Here is a 20,694-nt window from a genome sequence, read left to right on the forward strand (position 1 = left end):
TGGCACACGGGCTTAGTTGCTCCGCGGCATGTGGGATCTTCCCGGACCAGGGCTCGAACCCGTGTCCCCTGCATTGGCAGGCAGATCCTTAACCACTGCGCCACCAGGGAAGCCCCTCTATGGCTTTTCTTGACTTGTGTACTGAGTTGACGTTTTAGAAATAATTTCCATTTCTATAGTTAAGAGCAAAAGAAATTTAAACTATGAAAGAGGTTAGTAATAATGAAAATATGTTTGCAAAAGCCACAGACTGACTAGCCCTCAGTTTTTTTTTTTTTTTTTTTTTGCTGTACGCGGGCCTCTCACTGTTGTGGCCTCTCCCGTTGCGGAGCACAGGCTCCAGACGCGCAGGCTCAGCGGCCATGGCTCACGGGCCCAGCCGCTCCGAGGCATGTGGGATCTTCCCAGACCGGGGCATGAACCCGTGTCCCCTGCATCAGCAGGCGGACTCTCAACCACTGCGCCACCAGGGAAGCCCCTCAGTTTTTTGGTAATTATTGGTAAATGAAATCTGAGTTTTGTTTACTACTGTGAGGGGCATTATTTACAGTATAAAGCTGTGAAACAGATATTCAGGGGAAAAAAACATACAGTTGACTCTTCCTGTTAATTTGCCAATTCTGTTTTAGGAAAATTATTTACTGAGGAAATGAAACACTGAAGGAATGGTGTTTATCTTCTTCTTTAAGTGTTAAAATAGGATACAGTGCGTTTTTTCTTTCATTTGTTAATAACAACTTGTTCTTCTGTATTATTTATTAATTATATACTTATTCCCTCAGCAATTATTTTTTGGGAAATGTGTGAATATAGTAGGTTCTGAGGGATAAGAAGATGAATCAAACATAAACCCTGCCCTTGAAAAGCTTATAGTATAGGTGGAAAAAAGAAGAAATATCAGGTTCCTTTAGTGAAGTATATAAAAATCTATTGCTAAGGAAGCTCAGAAGAGGAAGAAATTTTTACTGAAAAGAGTATATATATCAAGGAAATTTTCTTGATGAGTGTTCAGAGTTAAATACTTTGCATTTGCAAGTGAAGACTTTTGCTATTCCATTAAAGAAGACATTTTTATTAAAATTTTAAACAATGTATTAAATATCATTGCCTTAAATTAGAAATATAGTTTTCTTAGAGAAGGTTCTAGACTAAGTGTAGTGGATGAATAAATCCTGATAGTCTGATAGTGTGCTTTTTTTTTCCTTCCTAGATTAGGGATGATGTACCTGTATTATTTAATTTATTTAAGTATATGCAGATTATTAAACAATTTAATAGATTTTGCTGTAGGAAAAATAGACTGTATTTTCTTTTAGGTCAGTACTATCCATATGCTCATTTATCTTCCTTTTTGAATATCATTAAAAATGCTTACACAAAAAAAAAAAAACAAAAAAAACCAAAAACAAAACAAAAAAAAAAATGCTTAAGTACTTAAAAGAATTGATCCATTTTATAATTAAAAGCACTAGTTTTCATTTTTACTTGTGACAGTATAGAGTTAAAGAATTGTTTAGATCCAGAAAGAATTTTAAAATAATTTAAGGTATTAAGTTTTTATTTTGTTTAACATCTTTCATAATCAAATGATTTTAGAACTGGAAGTTCTATTTAAAATTTAGATCATAATTTTGCTTAAAAAGTGTGAGGAAGTACTTAAATGAAGAAGGAATCATAAAATGTTGGAACTAGTCGGTCCTTAGGGAGGTCATCTAGTATAGTCCCTTGGTTCTACAGGAAGAAATTGAGGCCTGCAGAGATTAAGTGCCTTGTCCCAGGTCAGGTAGCATAATGGCAGAGCTAGAAGAACTAGAACCCTACTCTCTGGACTTCAGCCAGCTAAAGTGAAAACTGAGTTAGCACATCTGCTTCCAACCTTGTAGTTTTTTTATATAACTGCATTGATGACTTAAAGGTATCTCAGTAGAAATTGACCCTTCAAAATAGTATTTGTTGAAACTGGCAAGGTGCTCAGTGCCTGATTACTATGGTTGAATAGCTGCATAGCTAAAGTTTAGAGTGTAAAATTTTGACTTTAAAAGTGTATTACTTACTTTTGAATTTCTAAAGCTTAAACATTATAGGAACATAATTATTTCCATACTAGATTAAATCTATCATATGTCTCATCCTAGTCCAGTGTTCTGTAACTGTCAGAGGCCTTGTTGGGGAATGCCTTGATAATAGCCATAAAGTGTATTAGTAGCATTTTCTATTAATAATCATTTATGTTTCCATCATTCACAAATTTTGTTTATTTCTTACTTGTGCAGCATCTTGAAGGATTGTTAACTCTAGTGTGAAGTGCTACTGCTTCTTTTATCTCAATTTTATACAACTTTTAAGAGACACTTGAATTCTAGAATGTATGTATATTAAATAAGGAACGTGTGTTTCTGGGATGAAGTTCCAACTTTAAGTTAAACTTTTCTTACACTATCTCTTAAACCATTTTCTTTTTTTTTTTTTTAGCCATTTCTTTTGTTGTTCATTTCTAACCTAGAGCTTTTGAATATGCTTAATCTTTGTAAATGAAAAGTAAATAATTAGTATTTGTTCTAATAGAGAAAATTATTATCCTCTATATTGGGTTAGACAAAAAAATTTAATATATATTTTTTTACAGTTTATTTCACATCTTCCAATGTTCTACTTTTTGTACTAGGTCATGCATGCATTTAGCAGTTATATACTTGAGAGGGTGGGTGATATTTGAATGTTATGAATAGATTTTTTTGGACCTTTTCCAAGTACATTTGTTTTTGCATAATTGGCATCAAAATAAGTTTATTATACATTCATAAAGAATGGCAAGGAAGATTGAAGTGTCTTATTGAAACTTGGCAAAATTGCACAAAAACTTCAGTGCAGAAAATCAAGGCAATCCAGATATGATAGAGAGAGAGAGAGAGAGAGAGAGGGAGGGAGGGAGAGAGGGAAAGAAAGAGATAGAGCGAGTATGTAACTGAACAGAGGGAAGGTGAAATATTAAGTTGTATGTGGAGAAACAGATGCTGAAATCATCTGTTATCTAAAGATATACATGTAGTCAAGATTCTACATACTTTTTAAAATTCAAATGAATGACTGGATTCATACCTAGATTTTCTCACTTCTTTGACTTACTGGTATTATTCCTTGCCCTTCCAAGGCAATAAATGTTGCCTTGATCTACAGGTTATTGTTGTGTGCATGTGAACAGGAGCATGCTCTGTCAAAGAGAATTAACCTTTCCAAACCTTTTATTAGACTTATTTATCCTTTCATATATACAATGGTCTATTTACTATTAAAAAAAGAGAGAAACAGTTGGTTTTTTCTTACTTTTATAAGTCTAACATATGGAATTTCTTCTTACTTTTAACCTTATGATTGATTGAATTGTCCACAGCATGATTTTTTTTTTTTTTTTTACTACTGGTAGTATTTATTGGAACTAGCTTAGTTTATTCTTAATTATGCATCCTGGTTTTTTATAGAATGGGTATTGTATTTCAGTATTATTATTTAAGTGGGCCTTTGTTAAATATAAAGCAAGATACCTCCAGTAGGTCCTGTTGACAGTAAGTTTTATGTTGTAGATGTGAACAAGGTATTTTTACTATAAATTGACTTTTTAAACTATATAACTATATTCAAGCTTAGATTATAATGGTAAGGTTAAGTAAGGCAAATGTACTGCTTTTTAAATTTAAATTCAAGCTTAAAATACATGACAAGGTACAGATATAAAAACTACTCGTTCAGAATTACATATGTATATACAATTGCTGATATGCTAGGTTCATGCCCATAATTGTTGTACTCTGTGTTAAAGCTTATGAGAAAACTTATTTAGCTTCACACTCTACTTCTCATGACTTTACTCACAAACAAATAAATTTACCTGAAAGTATACGTGATGGTTAAGCAGGAGCTGAGAAGAAAGGCACGTATATTCAGAAATCTTTGGTAAGATCTATAAAAGTATATGTTTTATATGTCACACAAAGTATAACACTTGCTTTAACTGAGTAGCTTATAATGTTATTCAGGAAGCATATTAAGAAGTTCTGCACTCAGCTCTTATGCTTTCCCTTTTTCATTCTTTCTGCCTCTTGATCTCTTGGTTTTAAAATCTTCCTCCTTATTTTGTAGACACTGCTCTCCTGTTCACTACTTCTTCTCTGTCTTTACGTCTCATCACTGGGCCTCTCTCAGTGTCTGTTTTCCCAACCTTCATCCCAAATTCCAGCTGTATATCTACAACCAGTTGGTCAGGTAACTTTGCACCTTTTTCAGTGCACTCTTTGATAGAGCATGCTCTTTTCTTTTTGTTTGTTTTTATTGCTTTTTTTTCTTTCTTTTTTTTTTCTAACAGCCTAGGGGCCTCTTGTCAAATGTCCCATAGATTTTACCTTTTTGTTTCCACATTAATTTGACATGCTGATTGTTTAAGAAGTGGAGTGATAGTTCTTGTGCTTTTTATTAAGTGTTTGTTGGATATGTGAATGTATTTTTGTTGATTAGCTACCACTACAGATCTAACACTTACAATATGAGCAGCCCACCTTTCATTTAGCTGTGGCGTCTACATTTGAGGAGAACAAATAGTAGCTTTTTAACTACTCAAATAACTTCCTAAATCAGTTATGTCCCCTAACCCTTTGGAGCTAAGATATACTAGGCTATTTAATTCCAGAGATTGGGTTAAATTGAGAAGTTTGAGGCATTTGGTGCATCCTTTTACTCAAGTAAATAAATAGTCATGTTTTATGCATAAGGCATCTGACTGTGGTTCTCAGTGTTCTCTCCATGAAAAACAGATAGACTGTCACCAGGTAATGGGAACCAAACTTACTATACCTGAAGCAAAACCAGACTTAATTTGAATATAAAAATCAAAAAGGGACATGAACAGGTTTTTTTGTTTGCTTGCTTGTTTGGGATTTTGGGGTTTTTTTTTTGTTGTTGTTGTTTTGGTCTTCGTTGTTTTGTGTGTTCTCTGGTCTTAGCCTTCAGAATAAATTCCTTGTATCTTCTGTTATGAAAAAGAATCACCTATGAAGAATGAATACATTAAGTACTATCAGTCATGGTTAGCCAAATATTCTGAAGATTTTTTTTTCCTGAAATTACCCCACAGTTTTTCCTTTGCTAAATTTCCAAATAATTAATTACAAGTAAAATAAATAAATTCTCCTACTTGCTGAATGCGATCACTTACCAAAGCTCCTATTATCTCAAACTTTTTTCAGAGGAATACTATGAATGTCCTGTTTTATACAACTTTTTGATAACGTAATGAGTAATAAAGCTCTCAAAGTGATTTCTGCCTATAGATTTGTTCTCTCACTGTTTTTCATGGTGTAACCATAGGTTTCTGACAAAGCGAGAGCAAAAACTAATGCAACGGCGCCAACATGCGGAGGAGCTACTAGAGTGGAAGAGACGTTTAGATGCAGAGGAAGCAGAAATTCGTCAAATGGAAAAACAAGCTTTGGCTGCCTGGGACAAAGAATTGATAAAACCTAAAACTCCTAAGAAAGAACTGGAGGACCAGAGAGCAGAACAGAAAGGTAATAAAGACTTAACTATTCAGACTACATACTAAAAGCCTAATGTAACTGAAAGATTTACTTATTTTTAAAAATGGTGAATGATTATGGGTGAAGAAGGTGATACAACTATGAATGCTACAGATATTGAAAAGATAAGAGAATACTGTGAATACCTTTATGCTAATATACTTGAAAACTTAGAAGAAATGGGTAAATTCTATGAAATGGAAATGGGTTGTTCTAGGACCACGTGGGGTTTAACACCTACTAAAAATTGATAATGTGGTGAATTACTTAAACAGATTAAAGGAGAAAAATTACATGATATCTCAATGGATTCAGAAAAATCATTTGATAAAATCCAAAAAAGCCTTTGGAATAAAACAAATAAATCTCAGATCAAATTAGCAATAGAAGGGGACTTTCTTTACCCAGTATAGGATATCTATTAATGAAAACAAAAAACCAAACCTGCAGCAGACTTCATACTTAATAATAAAACATAGAAAGTTTTCCCCAGTTAGTTTTCCCTTTGAATTTGGAAATCAGACAAAAAGATGCTTATTTTCACTTACGGAGTGAAAGGAAGAAGCAAAACTCATTATGTTATTGAGAAGAGCAGATGAGGAGGCTATGCACATAGAAAATCCAGCATTTACATGTCAGTTATTAGAATTAGTGAGTTTAGCAAGGTTGTGGATATAAAATCCATAAACAAAACTCAATTGCATGTCTGTAGATAAGCAGAAATTGGTTAGAAAAATCTAATTATTACAAGATGCCATTTATATATTTAACAAGTATTGAAGATCTTTACTGAGAAAAATTTATAATTTTATTAGGAGACCAAATTTTTTATTAGGAGACTAATTTTATTAGAGAAGACCAAAATAAATAGAACTTTACCATATTCACAGATAGCTTCAGTGTCATAAAGATGTTAATTCTCTCTGAACTTATTGGTAGGTTCAAGACAATTTAAATCAGAAACCTGGCAAGATTTCTTTGTAGGGTTTGACAAGCTCATTTTAAAATTTATATGAGGGCTTCCCTGGTGGTACAGTGGTTAAGAATCCGCCTGCCAGTGTAAGGAACACGGGTTCGAGCCCTGGTCTGGGAAGATCCCACATGCCTGCAGCAGCTAAGCCCATGAGCCACAACTCCTGAAGCCCACGCACCGCACCCAAGAGTGGCACCCACTCACTACAACTAGAGAAAGCCCGTGCGCAGAAACGAAGACTCAATACAGCCAAAAGTAAATAAATAAGTAAATTTATTAAAATAAATTAAAATAAAATTTATATGAAAGAGCAAAGGACCAAAAAGCAGAGACATTCCTAAAGAAGAACCACAAAATGCAGGAACTTACCAGTTTCAACACCTCTAAGAGTATAATAATTAAGACAATATGATATTTGTTATCAGATACAAATAGATTATGAAACAAATAGCTCAAAAAAGACCTGTGCATATATGGAAAGTTGACTTCTGACACAGGTAACTTAGGAGACTAGTGAATAAAGGAGGGACTCTCCAATAAATTTTGTGTGAGGTAAAATTAAAGTTGGGTCCCTACATGACAGTATAAAAAGATCGATCTCAAGGAGGGAGAAAGGTGTAAATGTGAAATTTAAACTATAAAACTTTTAGAGACAATATAAGAGAATATCTTTATGACATTGGGGGAGGGAAAGATTTCTTTAACGTTATGCAAGACAAAAATCATAAAGGGAAAGATTGATAAATTTCACTTTAATAAATTAAGAATTTCTGTTCATTAATACATATAAAGAAAGTAAAACAAAATATTTGCAATACATATGACTGACAAAGGAATAGTATAAGAATATGTAAGCAACTGCTATGAATCAATAATAAAATGACAACCACATTAAAAAAAAACAGGCAAAAGAGCAAATGGTTCACAAATAAGAAACTCCAGTCAGTAAACATATGAAAAAGTGTTCAACTTCATTAGTAATCAGAGCGTAAACACCATAAAGACATACCATGGCATGCCTCTGTTCATTTCCTAGGGCTGCCATAACAAATTACCACAAATTTGGTGGCTTAAAACTTTTTTTTATTCTCTCGCTTCTGGAGGCCAGAAGTACAAAATCAAGGCTTTGGCAGGACTGTGTGCTCCCTCTGAAGGGTCAGGAAGACAGTTCTTTCCTTCCTTTTTCCAGCTTCTGGTGGTATGCTATAGGCATTCCTCGTGTCTGCTTAACTAAGTCTCACACAGTCTTCTCTTACATGTCTGTCCTTCTCTTTTGTCTCACAAGGAAACCTGTCATTGAATTTAGGGCCTACCCGGATAATCCAGGATGATCTCATCATGAGATCCTTAACTTAATTACATCCGCAGTCCTTTTTTCCAAATAAGATTATATTCACAGGTTTTGGGGGTTGAGACATGGACACATCTTTTGGGGAGCCATCATTCACCCCATTTAAAAAAATCCATCAAACCTGTTGGTATGTAGGTAGAACAAAGAACTGCTGGTGTGAGTGTTAATTGTTAAACCTAGTTTGAAAAACAGGTTGAAAGGCGAGGCATTAAAAATAATCAATAAAATGATAAAAATAATAAAGCCAGGTACACATGTCCTACAGTTCAGCAATTCCATTGCCAAGTATAAATCCTAGAGCAATGGTTCTTAAAGTATGGTCCATGGTCTCTGAGATCCTTTCAGAAGGTCTGAATAATACTGACATATTTGCCTTTTTCACTGTGTCAGCATTACACTGGTAGTATAAAAATAATGGTGGGTAAAATTGCTGATGCCTTAATATGAATCAAGGCAGTGGCACCAAATCATATAATAGTCATTGAATTCTTCACCACCCTGTATTCACCATAAAAACATGCCATTCTTACATTTTATGTAATTTTTATTTAAATATTCAGATAATTTAAATATTAATTTATTGAATCTCAATTTTGAGTACATATCTTTTTAATATTCTATGTGATGAATAGGAAATATTCATAAAGCACTTGTGTTTGCCAAAGCATAATGGTTATCCTGAAGAAAAGCACTTACTACAGTTGTTTGGTTTGCAAGCTAAACTAGCAATTTTTTCATGTAGTACCATTTTTACTTAAATGACTAACAAAATATGGTTATTCAGACTTGAGTATTTGCAAACAATGTTTCAGAAACAAATGAAGCAACTCTGACTCTTTAAGAAAAACAACTGATAGTATTTATTGTCGGTAATAAAATGTAAACTTTCAAGTGAAGATTTAAGGCTTTTAGAAATGCTGTTTCCCCTCTTGTGAGCTTGACAGCTTTCCAATACTTTAAAGACTTTCCTGGTATGAGTAATGATATCAAAGTCATCTTTTCATATTGTGTGATAAAATGTGCCAATATTTGAAAAGATCTTCCTAACTCAGTGAATCAATATTTTCCAAATGACCCATGATGATTAGAAAATCAAGTATGGATAAAAGATCCATTTAAAGTGCAAGATAGGGGTGGAGGGAGACACAAGAGGGAGGAGATATGGGGAGATATATATATATATGTATATATATATATATCTGATCACTTTGTTATAAAGCAGAAACTAACACACCATTGTAAAGCAATTATACTCCAATAAAGATGTTAAAAAAATAAATAAATTGCAAGACAGGCCAATGGATTTTAATGGAACAGATTATGAAAAGTTCACAGATATGGTTTCAGATTCCACATTACAGCTTAACATTTAAGAAACTACCAATTGTCCACTTTTGGTGTGGCATTAAAAAAGGATATCCACAATTACCTGTAAATACTGTTAAAATACTCTTCCCTTTTCTAATTATGTATCATTTGTGTGAGGCCAGATTTTCTGCATATACTTCAGCCAAATCAACATATAGCCACAGATTGCATACAGAAACAGATATGAGAATCTGTCTTCTGTTAAGCTAGCCATTAAAGTTTTTAATTTAATGTAAAATAGTTTCTCTCCTTTCAACTAAACTTTTTTTAAAAATGTAGCTATTTTGAATTTTAGAAAATGTCGTTTGTAACATAGGTTTTTTACTGTTATTTTTAAATAAATTAATAAATATTTTTATTTTTTCCATTTTAATTTCTATTGTAAATATTGATAGATATAACTGTATCTATAACCATATAAACTAAAGCTTTTGGGGGTCTTCAGTACTTTTTCAGAGTGTAAAGTGTTCACTGAGGCCAAAATGTTTGAGGACTGCTGTTTTACAGCAATGTTTTTCGAGTTGTGGGTTGTCCCATTTGCGATGTATGAAATCCATTTAGTGGATTGCAGTCAGCATTGTTTAAAGTTGAAATAAAATAGAAAATATCATTATGTCACACATAGGTTAAATATATTATGATTAAGGTAAAAAATCTGAAAGCCACTGCTGTAGAGAACTTTTTTTTTTTTTTTTTTTCCGGTACGCGGGCGTCTCACTGTTGTGGCCTCTCCTGTTGCGGAGCACAGGCTCCGGAAGCGCAGGCTCAGCGGCCATGGCTCACGGGCCCAGCCGCTCTGCGGCATGTGGGATCCTCCCGGACTGGGGCACGAACCCGTGTCCCCTGCATCAGCAGACGGACTCCCAACCACTGTGCCACCAGGGAAGCCCTGCTGTAGAGAACTTTTACATAGATAGATATATAGATAGATAATAGATTGATATAAATATATCTATCTGTACTTATATATATATATAAGTATATATAGAGAGAGAGATATACATATAGATATGTATACATATTTATACTAGGAGATATAAATGACATTGTTCATAGCAGCAGTATTTGAAATAGCAGGGAAAAAAGGAAACCACCCACATCAGTAGGAGAATGGATAAATAAATTGTGGTATATTTGCATATTATATCATGATCAGTAAAGAAGAAAAAATTACAGCTAAACAAATCAACATACAAGAATCTTAAATCACAGAGGGGCTTCCCTGGTGGCGCAGTGGTTGAGAGTCCGCCTGCCAATGCAGGGGACACGGGTTCGTGCCCCGGTCCGGGAAGATCCCACATGCCGCGGAGTGGCTGGGCCCGTGAGCCATGGCCACTGAGCCTGCGCGTCCGGAGCCTGTGCTCCGCAATGGGAGAGGCCACAACAGTGAGACGCCCGCGTACCGCAAAAAAAAAAAAAAAAAAAAAAAAATCACAGAGGACTGCAAGCAGTTTGATTTCTTTTATAGAAAATTCAAAGCAAACAAAACTCAGTGATATATTATTTAGCTATACATACCAAGTGGTACATAAAGAAAACCAATGATGCAATAAATATAGTTCATCTGTAGTGTTCCTTTTTTCTTCAGTTTATTCAGCAGAGGCTGACTTCTGTGTCAACTTCCACATCCTCATTCTGTAGCGTCAAATTCTGCTGCAGACTACTCCTTCTTGAAAGGAAATTTAAAAGGACTGAGAAAAGAGATTCAGTGTCTCAGGTTTCATCATGGGCTGTAACAGAAGTAGAAAACATTTCTGACTATGCCTGGAAGGCAAATTAAGACTAGTTGTTGTTCCAGCCTCCATTTGTCAGGAACTGTTGGCCTGTGTAATCATAGAAAGTGTTACTGGGTAAATGTGATAAAACGAAGGCAATTTTAATCTCATCAAATATAGTTTAGGAATAGTGTATTTAATGAGCTAAAATGACATAAATAAAAGAAAAATTAAGAAAAAGAAGAAAATACATTATAATGAAATGACAGTGTACCCCTCAGGGCACATTGTTGCAATAGCTGAAGCTAAGATCAAGCAGAAAAGTAACTTACTAAAGGCTGTGTATTTTGTGGCTCATAGAATTTTTGAGATGACTGGAGAGCCAGCTCCACACCCAGCTTCTAGGAGCAGTGCTAAAACCACACCACAAACTGGCCTGCTGAGAAAACTGCTCTAGCAGCTACTCAGCAGAGCCCTGAAGGAAACTGCTGTTTTGGTTTTCCCTCTTTGCCTGGCAAAGAATAAAGCCACCCTTTCTTTTTCCTCCAAAAAAAAAAAAAAGAAAACTGCTATTTTGTATCATTTCCCCACTCATACCACTTCTGCACCAGAGACTCAATTTTGCAACCACTGAGAAATCCACTGTCACTACCAAAAGCCACCTAAATTAGAGTCCACATGGAGCCGCCTTCTTCAGGATACTCAATTTTAAAATGAAGTCTTCTACAGGGACATCAGATTGGAGACACCAGATTTCAATGCCTAAGTTCCAATGCCCAGCAAGGAAGGCTGGAAATTTCATTTTCTGGGTTCTGTCTTGGGTGACAAGAACTCATGTGGCAGGAAATTTATCAGATATCAGTGAGGGATTAAAAATAAGCTTGGGCTCCAAGAAACATGACATGTCCATTGTTAAGGAGTTTATTTAAGCCATATACCTTTCTTTCATAAAGCATTATAAAATATTGTTCAGGAAAGAACTCCGAGACTTTTTTCCAAAGCCTGATTTTTTTCAATGGCTACTAAACACTTGAAATTTGTCTAGTAGAACTAAGAAACTGAATTTATTTAATTTTAATATTTAAGTAGCAACATGAGGCTGATGGCTACCATATTGGACAACACCTGCAGATTATACATTTTAAAAAGTTTTGGTGTTTCTTCCATTTTGTTTTATGTCACATTATATAGGGTATATTTTAAAAGAAGTGCTGAAGGTTGACTGCTATAGTCCATATTTTTTAAAAAGCGTACAGATGTTGCTAGACTCCTACTGACATGTAACTCTGTCTTCAGAAGTCAGGGATACAGTGAAATATTACCTCACATCTCTTAGGATGGCTGTTATCAAAAAAGAAGAAAAAAATGTTGATGAGGATTTGGAGAAATTGGAACCCTTGTGCAGTGCTGGTGGGAATGTAAAATAGTTGTAACTGCTATGGAAATAGTAAAGCAGTGCCTCAAAAAATTAAGAATAGAATTACTATATGATTTAGAATTTCCACTTCTGGGTATATATCAAAAAGAATTGAAAACAAGTTCTCAAAGAGATATTTGTACACCCATGTTTATAGCAGTATTGTTCACAATAGCCTAAAGATGAAAACCCAAGTTTCTAGGAACAGATGAATGGATAAACAAAACGTGGTATATACATACAGTAGAATATTATTTAGCCTTAAAAAGGAAGGAAATTCTGAAACATGTACTAACATGGATGAACCTTGAAGACATGTTAAGTGAAGTAAGCCAATCATAAAAGGGCACATATTGTATGATTCCACTTATATGAGGTACCTGAGTACAAATTCATGGAGACAGAAAGTAGAATGGTTGATGCTGGGGTTAAGGAGAGAAGAGAATGGGGAGTTATTTAATGAGTACAGAGTTTCAGTTTGGGAAGGTGAAAAAGTTCTGGAGATGGACGGAAGTGATGGTCATACAACCACAACAGTGTGAATGTACTTTATGCCACTGAACTGTATACTTAAAAGTGATCCAGGGACTTCCCTGGGGGCACAGTGGTTAAGAATCCACCTGCCAGTACAGGGGACATGAGTTTGATCCCTGGTCGTGGAAGATCCCACATGCCGTGGGGCAACTAAGCCCATGTGCCACAACTACTGAGCCTGTGCTCTAGAGCCCGCGCACCGCAACTACTGAAGCCTGCACGCACACTAGGGCCTGCGTGCCGCAACTACTGAACCCACATGCTGCAACTACTGAAGCCTGTGCATCTAGAGCCCGTGCTCTGCAACAAGAGAAACGACCACAATGAGAAGCCCATGTGCCGCAAGTAGAGAAAGCCTGTGCACAGCAATGAAGATTCAACGCAGCCCCCTGCAAAAAAAAAAAGGATCCAGATGGTCAATTTTATGTATATGTATTTTACCACAAATTTTTTTTTTTTTTTTTTTTTGGCTGCGTGGCTTGTGAGGATCTTAGTTCCCCAACCAGGTATTGAACCTGGACCCACAGCAGTTAAAGCACCAAGTCCTAACCATTGGACCACCAGGGAAATCCCTTTTTTTTTTTTTTTAACCACAATTTTAAAAGAATAAATTTTTTAAAAGTCAGGAAGTATAGGAAGAGGTCTGGAAAGACACACACCAATCATACCTGACTGCCAGTGGTTTACTTTGAGGTGTGGAAATTGGACAGCTGAAAGTGGTTGGAGAGGATCATGTGAAATAATCACTTTACGTCCTTCTATACTATTTGAAGTTTTGTTTTGTTGGGTTTTTTTCAACTACATTCATGTACTACTTTTATAATTTCAAAAATAAGGTCAAGGGCCAAAAATGAAGATTTCCAAAATGAATTCTTCCACAAAGACATCAGATTGGAGAAGCTTCTTCAGTGGTTCTCTCTCAGGAGGTGGTGGTACATTCATTTTCTTCTTTATACAACTTTTATACTGTCTGAACTTTTAAAATCAGTATATGTTACTTATTGAATAAAATTAAAATATGTTAAGGGGTATAAAGCAGGAATGTAGAGGATTCTTCTCTTCCCTACTACCTAAAATCATTTTTTAAGCCATTTAAAATTTTACCCACATTCTATCTTGGAGTAGATGAATATCCTTGAGGATTTTAAAAATTTCTTCCTTATTTATTCAACCATTCTGATTATACTACTCATTCACAATGTAAAAATGTATCACTTTTTTAATAGATCTTTATTGGAGTATAATTGCTTCACAATACTGTGTTAGTTTCTGTTGCACAACAAAGCAAATCAGCCATATGCATACACATGTCCCTTCCCTCTTGAGCCTCCCTACCCCCTTCCCTATCCCACCCCCTAGGTCATTACAAAGCACCAAGCTGATCTCCCTGTGCTATGCGGCTGCTTCCTGCCAGCCAACTATTTTACATTCGGTAGTGTATGTATGTCAATGCTACTTTCACTTTGCCCCAGTTTCACCCTCCCACTCCATGTCCTCAAGTCCATTTTCTACCTCTGCCTCTTTATTCCTGCCCTGCATCTAGGTTCATTAGTTCCTTGTTTTGTTTTGGTTTTGGATTCCATATATATGCGTTAGCATACGGTATTTGTTTTTCTCTTTCTGACTTACTTCATTCTGTATGACAGACTCTAGGTCCATCCACCTCACTACAAATAACTCAATTTCATTTCTTTTTATGGCTGAGTAATATTCCATTGTATATATGTGCCACATCTTCTTTATCCATTCATCTGTCCATGGACCTTTAGGTTGGTTCCATGTCCTGGCTATTGTAAATAGTGCTGCAGTGAACATTGTGGTACATGTCTCTTTTTTAATTATGGTTTTCTCAGGGTATATGCCCAGTGGTAGGATTGCTGGGTCGTGTGGTAGTTCTATTTGTAGTTTTTTAAGGAACCTCCATACTGTTTTCCATAGTGGTTGTATCAATTTACATTCCCACCAACAGTGCAGGAGGGTTCCCTTTTCACCACACCCTTTCCAACATTTATTGTTTCTAGATTTTTTGATGATGGCCATTCTAACTGGTGTGAGGTGATACCTCATTGTAGTTTTGATTTGCATTTCTCTAATAATTAGTGATGTTGAGCATCTTTTCATGTGCCTCTTGGCCATCTGTATGTCTTCCTTGGTGAGATGTCTATTTAGGTCTTCTGCCCTTTTTTTTTTAGAAATGAATGTTTCATTAATTTTCAGACTTTTTAAAATATAAATTTATTTATTTATTTATTCATTTTTAACTGTGTTGGGTCTTCGTTTCTGCACGAGGGCTTTCTCTAGTTGTGGCGAGCGGGGGCCACTCTTCATCACAGTGCGTGGGCCTCTCACTATCGCGGCCTCTCTTGTTGCGGAGCACAGGCTCCAGACGCACAGGCTCAGTAGTTGTGGCTCACGGGCCCAGTTGCTCCGCGGCATGTGGGATCTTCCCAGACCAGGGCTTGAACCCGTGTCCCCTGCATTGGCAGGCAGATTCTCAACCACTGCACCACCAGGGAGGCCCCTTCTGCCCATCTTTTAACTGGATTGTTTGTTTTTTTGATATTGAGCTCCATGAGCTGTTTGTATATTTTGGAGATTAATCCTTTGTCTGTTGTTTCATTTGCAAAATTTTCTCCCATTCTGAGGGTTGTCTTTTTGTCTTGTTTATGGTTTCCTTTGCTGTGCAAAAGCTTTTAAGTTTAAGTGCCATTTGTTTATTTTTGTTTTTATTTCCGTTACTCTAGGAGGTGGGTCAAAAAAGATCTTGTTGTGGTTTATGTCAAAGAGTGTTTTTCCTATGTTTTTCTTTAAGAGTTTTATAGTGCCTGGTATTACATTTAAGTCTTTAATCAATTTGGAGTTTATTTTTGTGCATGGTGTTAGGTAGTGTTTTCATTTCATTCTTTTACCTGTAGCTGTCCAGTTCTCCCAGCACCACTTATTGAAGAGGCTGTCTTTTCTCCATTGTATGTTCTTGCCTCCTTTGTCGTAAATTAGGTGCCCATATGTGCGTGGGTTTATCTCTGGGCATTCTATCCTGTACCATTGATTATTTCTGTTTTTGTGCCAGTGCCATACTGTCTTGACTACTGTAGCTTTGTGGTATAGTTTGAAGTTGGGGAGCCTTATGCCTCCAGCTCCATTTTTCTTTCTCAAGATTGCTTTGGCTATTCAGAGTCTTTTGTATTTCCATGCGAATTGTAAAATTTTTTTGTTCTAATTCTGTGAAGAATGCCATTGGTAGTTTGATAGAGATTGCACTGCATCTGTAGATTGCTTTGGGTAGTATAGTCATTTTCACATTATTGATTCTTCCAATACAAGAACATGGTATGTTTCTCCATCTGTTTATGTCATCTTTGATTTCTTTCATCAGTGTTTTATAGTTTTCTGAGTACAGGTCTTTTGCCTCCTTAGGCCGGTTTATTCCTAGGTATTTTATTCTTTTTGTTGCAGTGGCAAATGGGAGTGTTTCCTTAATTTCTCTTTCTGATTTTTCGTTGTTGGTGATAAGAATGCCAGATATTTCTGTGCATTAATTTTGTGTCCTACAACCTTACCAAATTCATTGATTAGTTCTAGTAGTTTTCTGGTGGCATCTTTAGGATTTTCTACGTATAGTATTATGTCATCGTCAAACAGTGACAGTTTTACTTCTTTTCCAATTTGTATTCCTTTTATTTCTTTTTCTTCTCTGATTGCTGTGGGTAGGACTTCCAAAACTATGTTGAATAAGAGTGGCGAGCGTGGTCATCCTTGTCTTGTTCCTGATCTTAGTGGAAATGCTTTCAGTTTTTCACCATTGAGTATGATGTTTGCTGTGGGTTTGTCATATATGGCCTTCATTATGTTGAGATATGTTCCCTCTATGCCCATTTTCTGGTGAGTTTTTATCATAAATGAGTGTTGAATTTTGTCACAAGCTTTTTCTGCGTCTATTGAGATGATCATATGGTTTTTATTCCTTAATTTGGTAATGTGGTGTATCACATTGATTGATTTGTGTATATTGAAGAATCCTTGCATCCCTGGGATAAATCCCACTTGATCATGGTGTATGATCCTTTCAGTGTGCTGTTGGATTCTGTTTGCTAGTATTTTGTTCAGGATTTTTGCATCTATGTTCATCAGTGATGTTGAATTTTCTTTTCTTGTGATATCTTTTTCTGGTTTTGGTATCAGGGTGGTTGTGGCTTCGTAGAATGAATTTGGGAGTGTTTCTCCCTCTGCAATTTTTTGGAAGAGTTTGAGAAGGATCAGTGTTAGCTGTTCTCTAAATGTTTGATAGAATTCGCCTGTGAAGCCATCTGGTCCTGGACTTTTGTTTGCTGGAAGACTTTTAATTATGGTTTCAATTTCATTACTTGTGATAGGTCTGTTTATATTTTCTAATTCTTCCTGGTTCAGTCTAGGAAAATTGTACCTTTCCAAGAATTTGTCCATTTCTTCATGGTTCTCCATTTCATTGGCATATAGTTGTTTGGAGTAGTCTCTTATAATCCTTTGTATTTCTGCAGTGTCAGTTGTGATTTCTCCTTTTTCATTTCTAATTTTATTGATTTACATCCTCTCCCTTTTTTTCTTCATGAGGCTGGCTAAGGGTTTATCAGTTTTGTTTATCTTCTTAAAGAACCAACTTTTAGTTTTATTGATCTTTGCTCTTGTTTTCTTCGTTTGTGTTTCATTTATTTCTGCTCTGATCTTTATGAATCTCTTTCTTTCTACTGACTTTGGGTTTTCTTTATTTTTCTTTCTCTAGTTGTTTTAAGTGTAGGGTTAGATTGTTTATTTGAGATATTTGTTTCTTGAGGTGAGATTGTATTGCTATAAACTTCCCTCTTAGAACTGCTTTTGCTGTGTCCCATAGGTTTTGGGTCGTCATGTTTTCATTGTCATTTGTTTCTATGTATTTTTTAATTTCTTCTTTGATTTCTTCAGTGATCTCTTGGTTATTTAGTAGCACACTATTTAGCCTCCATGTACTTGTGTTTTTTACAGTATTTTTCCTGTAATTGATTTCCAATCTCATAGCATTGCAGTCAGAAAAGATGCTTGATACGATTTCAGTTTTCTTAAATTTTCCGAGGCTTGATTTGTGACCCAAGATGTGATCTATCCTGGAGAATGTTCCATGTGCACTTGAGAAGAAAGTGTATTCTGCCACTTTGGAGTGGAATGTTCTATAAATATCAGTTAGATCTATCTGGTCTGTTGTGTCATTTAAAGCGTGTGTTTCCTTATCTATTTTCTATTTGGATGATCTGTCCATTGGTGTAAGCAGGGTGTTAAAGTCCCCTACTATTATTGTGTTACTGTCAATTTCTCCTTTCATGGTTGTTAGCATTTGCCTTATTTATTGAGCTGCTCCTATGTTGGGTGCATAAACATTTATAATTATATATCTTCTTCTTGGATTGATACTTTGATCATGATGTAGTGTCTCTCCTTATCTCTTGTAGCAGTCTTTATTTTAAAGTCTACTTTATCTCATACAAGTATTGCTACTCCAGCTTTCTTTTGATTTCCATTTGCATGGAATATCTTTTTCCATCTCTTCACTTTCAGTCTGTGTGTGTCCCTAGGTCTGAAGTGGGTCTCTTGTAGACAGCATATATATGGCTCTTATTGTTTTGTATCCATTCAGCCAGTCTGGATCTTTTAGTTGGGGCATTTAATCCATTTACATTCCAGGTTATTATCGATATGTATGTTCCTATTACCATTTTCTTCATTGTTTTGGGTTTACTTTTGTGGGTCTTTTTCTTCTCTTGTGTTTCCCACTTAGAGAGGTTTCTTTAGCATTTGTTGTAAAGCTGGTTTGGTGGTGCTGAATTCTCTTAGCTTTTGCTTGTCTGAAAAGCTTTTGATTTTTCCATCGAATCTGAATGAGATCCTTGCTGGGTAGAGTAATCTTGGTTGTAGGTTTTTCTTTCATCACTTTAAGTATGTCCTGCCACTCGCTTCTGGCCTGCAGAGTTTCTGCTGAAAAATCAGCTGATAACCTTATGGGGTTTCCTTTGTATGTTATTTTTTGTTTTTCCCTCACTGCTTTTAAAATTTTTTCTTTGAATTTAATTTTTGTTAGTTTGATTAATATGTGTCTTGGTGTGTTTTTCCTAGGGTTTATCCTGAATGGTACTCTCTGTGCTTCCTGGACTTGAGTGACTATTTCCTTTCCCATGTTAGGGAAGTTTTCAACTATAATCTCTTCAAATATTTTCTCAGACTCTTCCTTTTTCTCTTCTTCTTCTGGGACCCCTATAATTCGAACGTTGGTACATTTAGTGTTGTCCCAGAGGTCTCTGAGATTGTCTTCAATTCTTTTCATTCTTTTTTCTTTATTCTGCTCCCTGGTAGTTACTTCCACCATTTTGTCTTCCAGCTCACTTATTCATTCTTCTGCCTCAGTTATTCTGTTATTGATTCCTTCTAGTGTATTTTTCATTTCAGTTATTGTGTTGTTCACCTCTGTTTGTTCTTTAGTTCTTCTAGATCTTTGTTAAACATTTCTTGTATTTTCTCAATCCGTGCCTCCATTCTGTTTCTGAGATTCTGGATCATCTTTACTGTCGTTACTCTGAATTCTTTCTTAGGTAGATTGCCTATTTCCTCTTCATTTATTTGGTTTTGTAGGTTTTTACCTTGCTCCTTCATCTGTGACATATTTTCTTCCCATCTCCTTTTTTTTTTTAATTTTTATTTTAATGAGTGGGATTGTGTTCCTGTCTTAATGGTTGTTTGGCCTGAGGCTTCCAACACTGGAGTTTGTAGGCTGTTGGGTAGAGCTGGGTCTTGGTGCTGAGATGAGGAGCTCTGTGAGACCTCACTCTGATGAATATTCCCTAGGGTCTGAGGTTCTCTGTTAGTTCAATGGTTCAGACTCAAATCTCCCACCGCAAGAGCTTAGGCCCAACCCTGGGCTCATGAACCAAGATCCCACAAGCCGCCTGGGGCAGCAAAAAAAAAAAAAAAAGAACAGTAACAAAGTAAAAAATAAAGTTAGACTAGGAAACTAACAGATATGTTAGGAAGAATATAAAAATAAAAATATAGATGAATCAGCACCTGGAAGGTATATCAGTACCACAATAGTAAAAAAGAAGAGAGAAAAGAAAAGGGGATGGAGTCGGGGGGAGGAAGGCCTTGGCTGTGGAGGGCGGGGCCTAAGCAAAGGCAAGGTTTGGGTGGTGGGCGGGGCCAATGCTCAGGACCCACAGGGCTGGAAAAGGCCCTGGGGGCTGTGGCGGTTGGGGCTTAGGCTCAAGGAACAGAAGGGACCCAGGTGTGCCCCCGACCCCTGGTCTCAGAGGGCAGGGTACCTCACTGGGAGCGCAGCAGGCTTCCTGGGCTCAAGTGCGTGGGGCACACACTGTCCTGTCCTCTCCTGCTCCTCCAATCTGGGAGGGTGCCTCCCTGCTGACTTTCCTGATCTCCCTGCGTTCCCTCCTATGCCCCCAAGGACCTACGTGGCCTGGAGGGGGACTTTGGAGGACAGGGGACCGGCCTGGGAGCTCAACAGGCTCCCTCTGCCCAAGTGGGCGGGGCAATTGCCCTCCAAAAAGACATCTTTTAAAATTTTTAACTGAAATGCTTTTAGATGTTAGGTCATCCTTGTTTATTGAAGTAAAACATTCTTTGGGATATAGGTATTTCTTTTGCTAAATAAACTTATTTTATGGATTTCAGGCCCGAAGTCTTCAGTGATATTTTTGGAATTGAGTATACCAAATGTTATCAGTATTGACCCAAAGTGTGATATAACCTAATCT

At 36.2% G+C, this 20,694-nt stretch overlaps 1 protein-coding gene across 6 annotated transcripts in view; it reads left to right on the forward strand.

The window, feature by feature from the left end:
• CEP350 (centrosomal protein 350) overlaps positions 1 to 20,694 on the forward strand; it is a 140,275-nt gene that overhangs the window by 79,181 nt on the left and 40,400 nt on the right. For 5 of the 6 annotated variants that reach the window (XM_032631815.1, XM_032631831.1, XM_032631809.1 and 2 more), the window contains 2 exons: positions 5,359 to 5,558; positions 13,762 to 13,851. In XM_032631815.1, the coding sequence (XP_032487706.1) occupies positions 5,359 to 5,558; positions 13,762 to 13,851 (290 nt within the window). The remainder of the gene's footprint in view (positions 1 to 5,358; positions 5,559 to 13,761; positions 13,852 to 20,694) is intronic. The other variant, XM_032631846.1, reaches the window with a different exon arrangement.

This window comes from Phocoena sinus, chromosome 1 (assembly GCF_008692025.1).
Source record: "Phocoena sinus isolate mPhoSin1 chromosome 1, mPhoSin1.pri, whole genome shotgun sequence".
NCBI lineage: Eukaryota > Metazoa > Chordata > Mammalia > Artiodactyla > Phocoenidae > Phocoena > Phocoena sinus.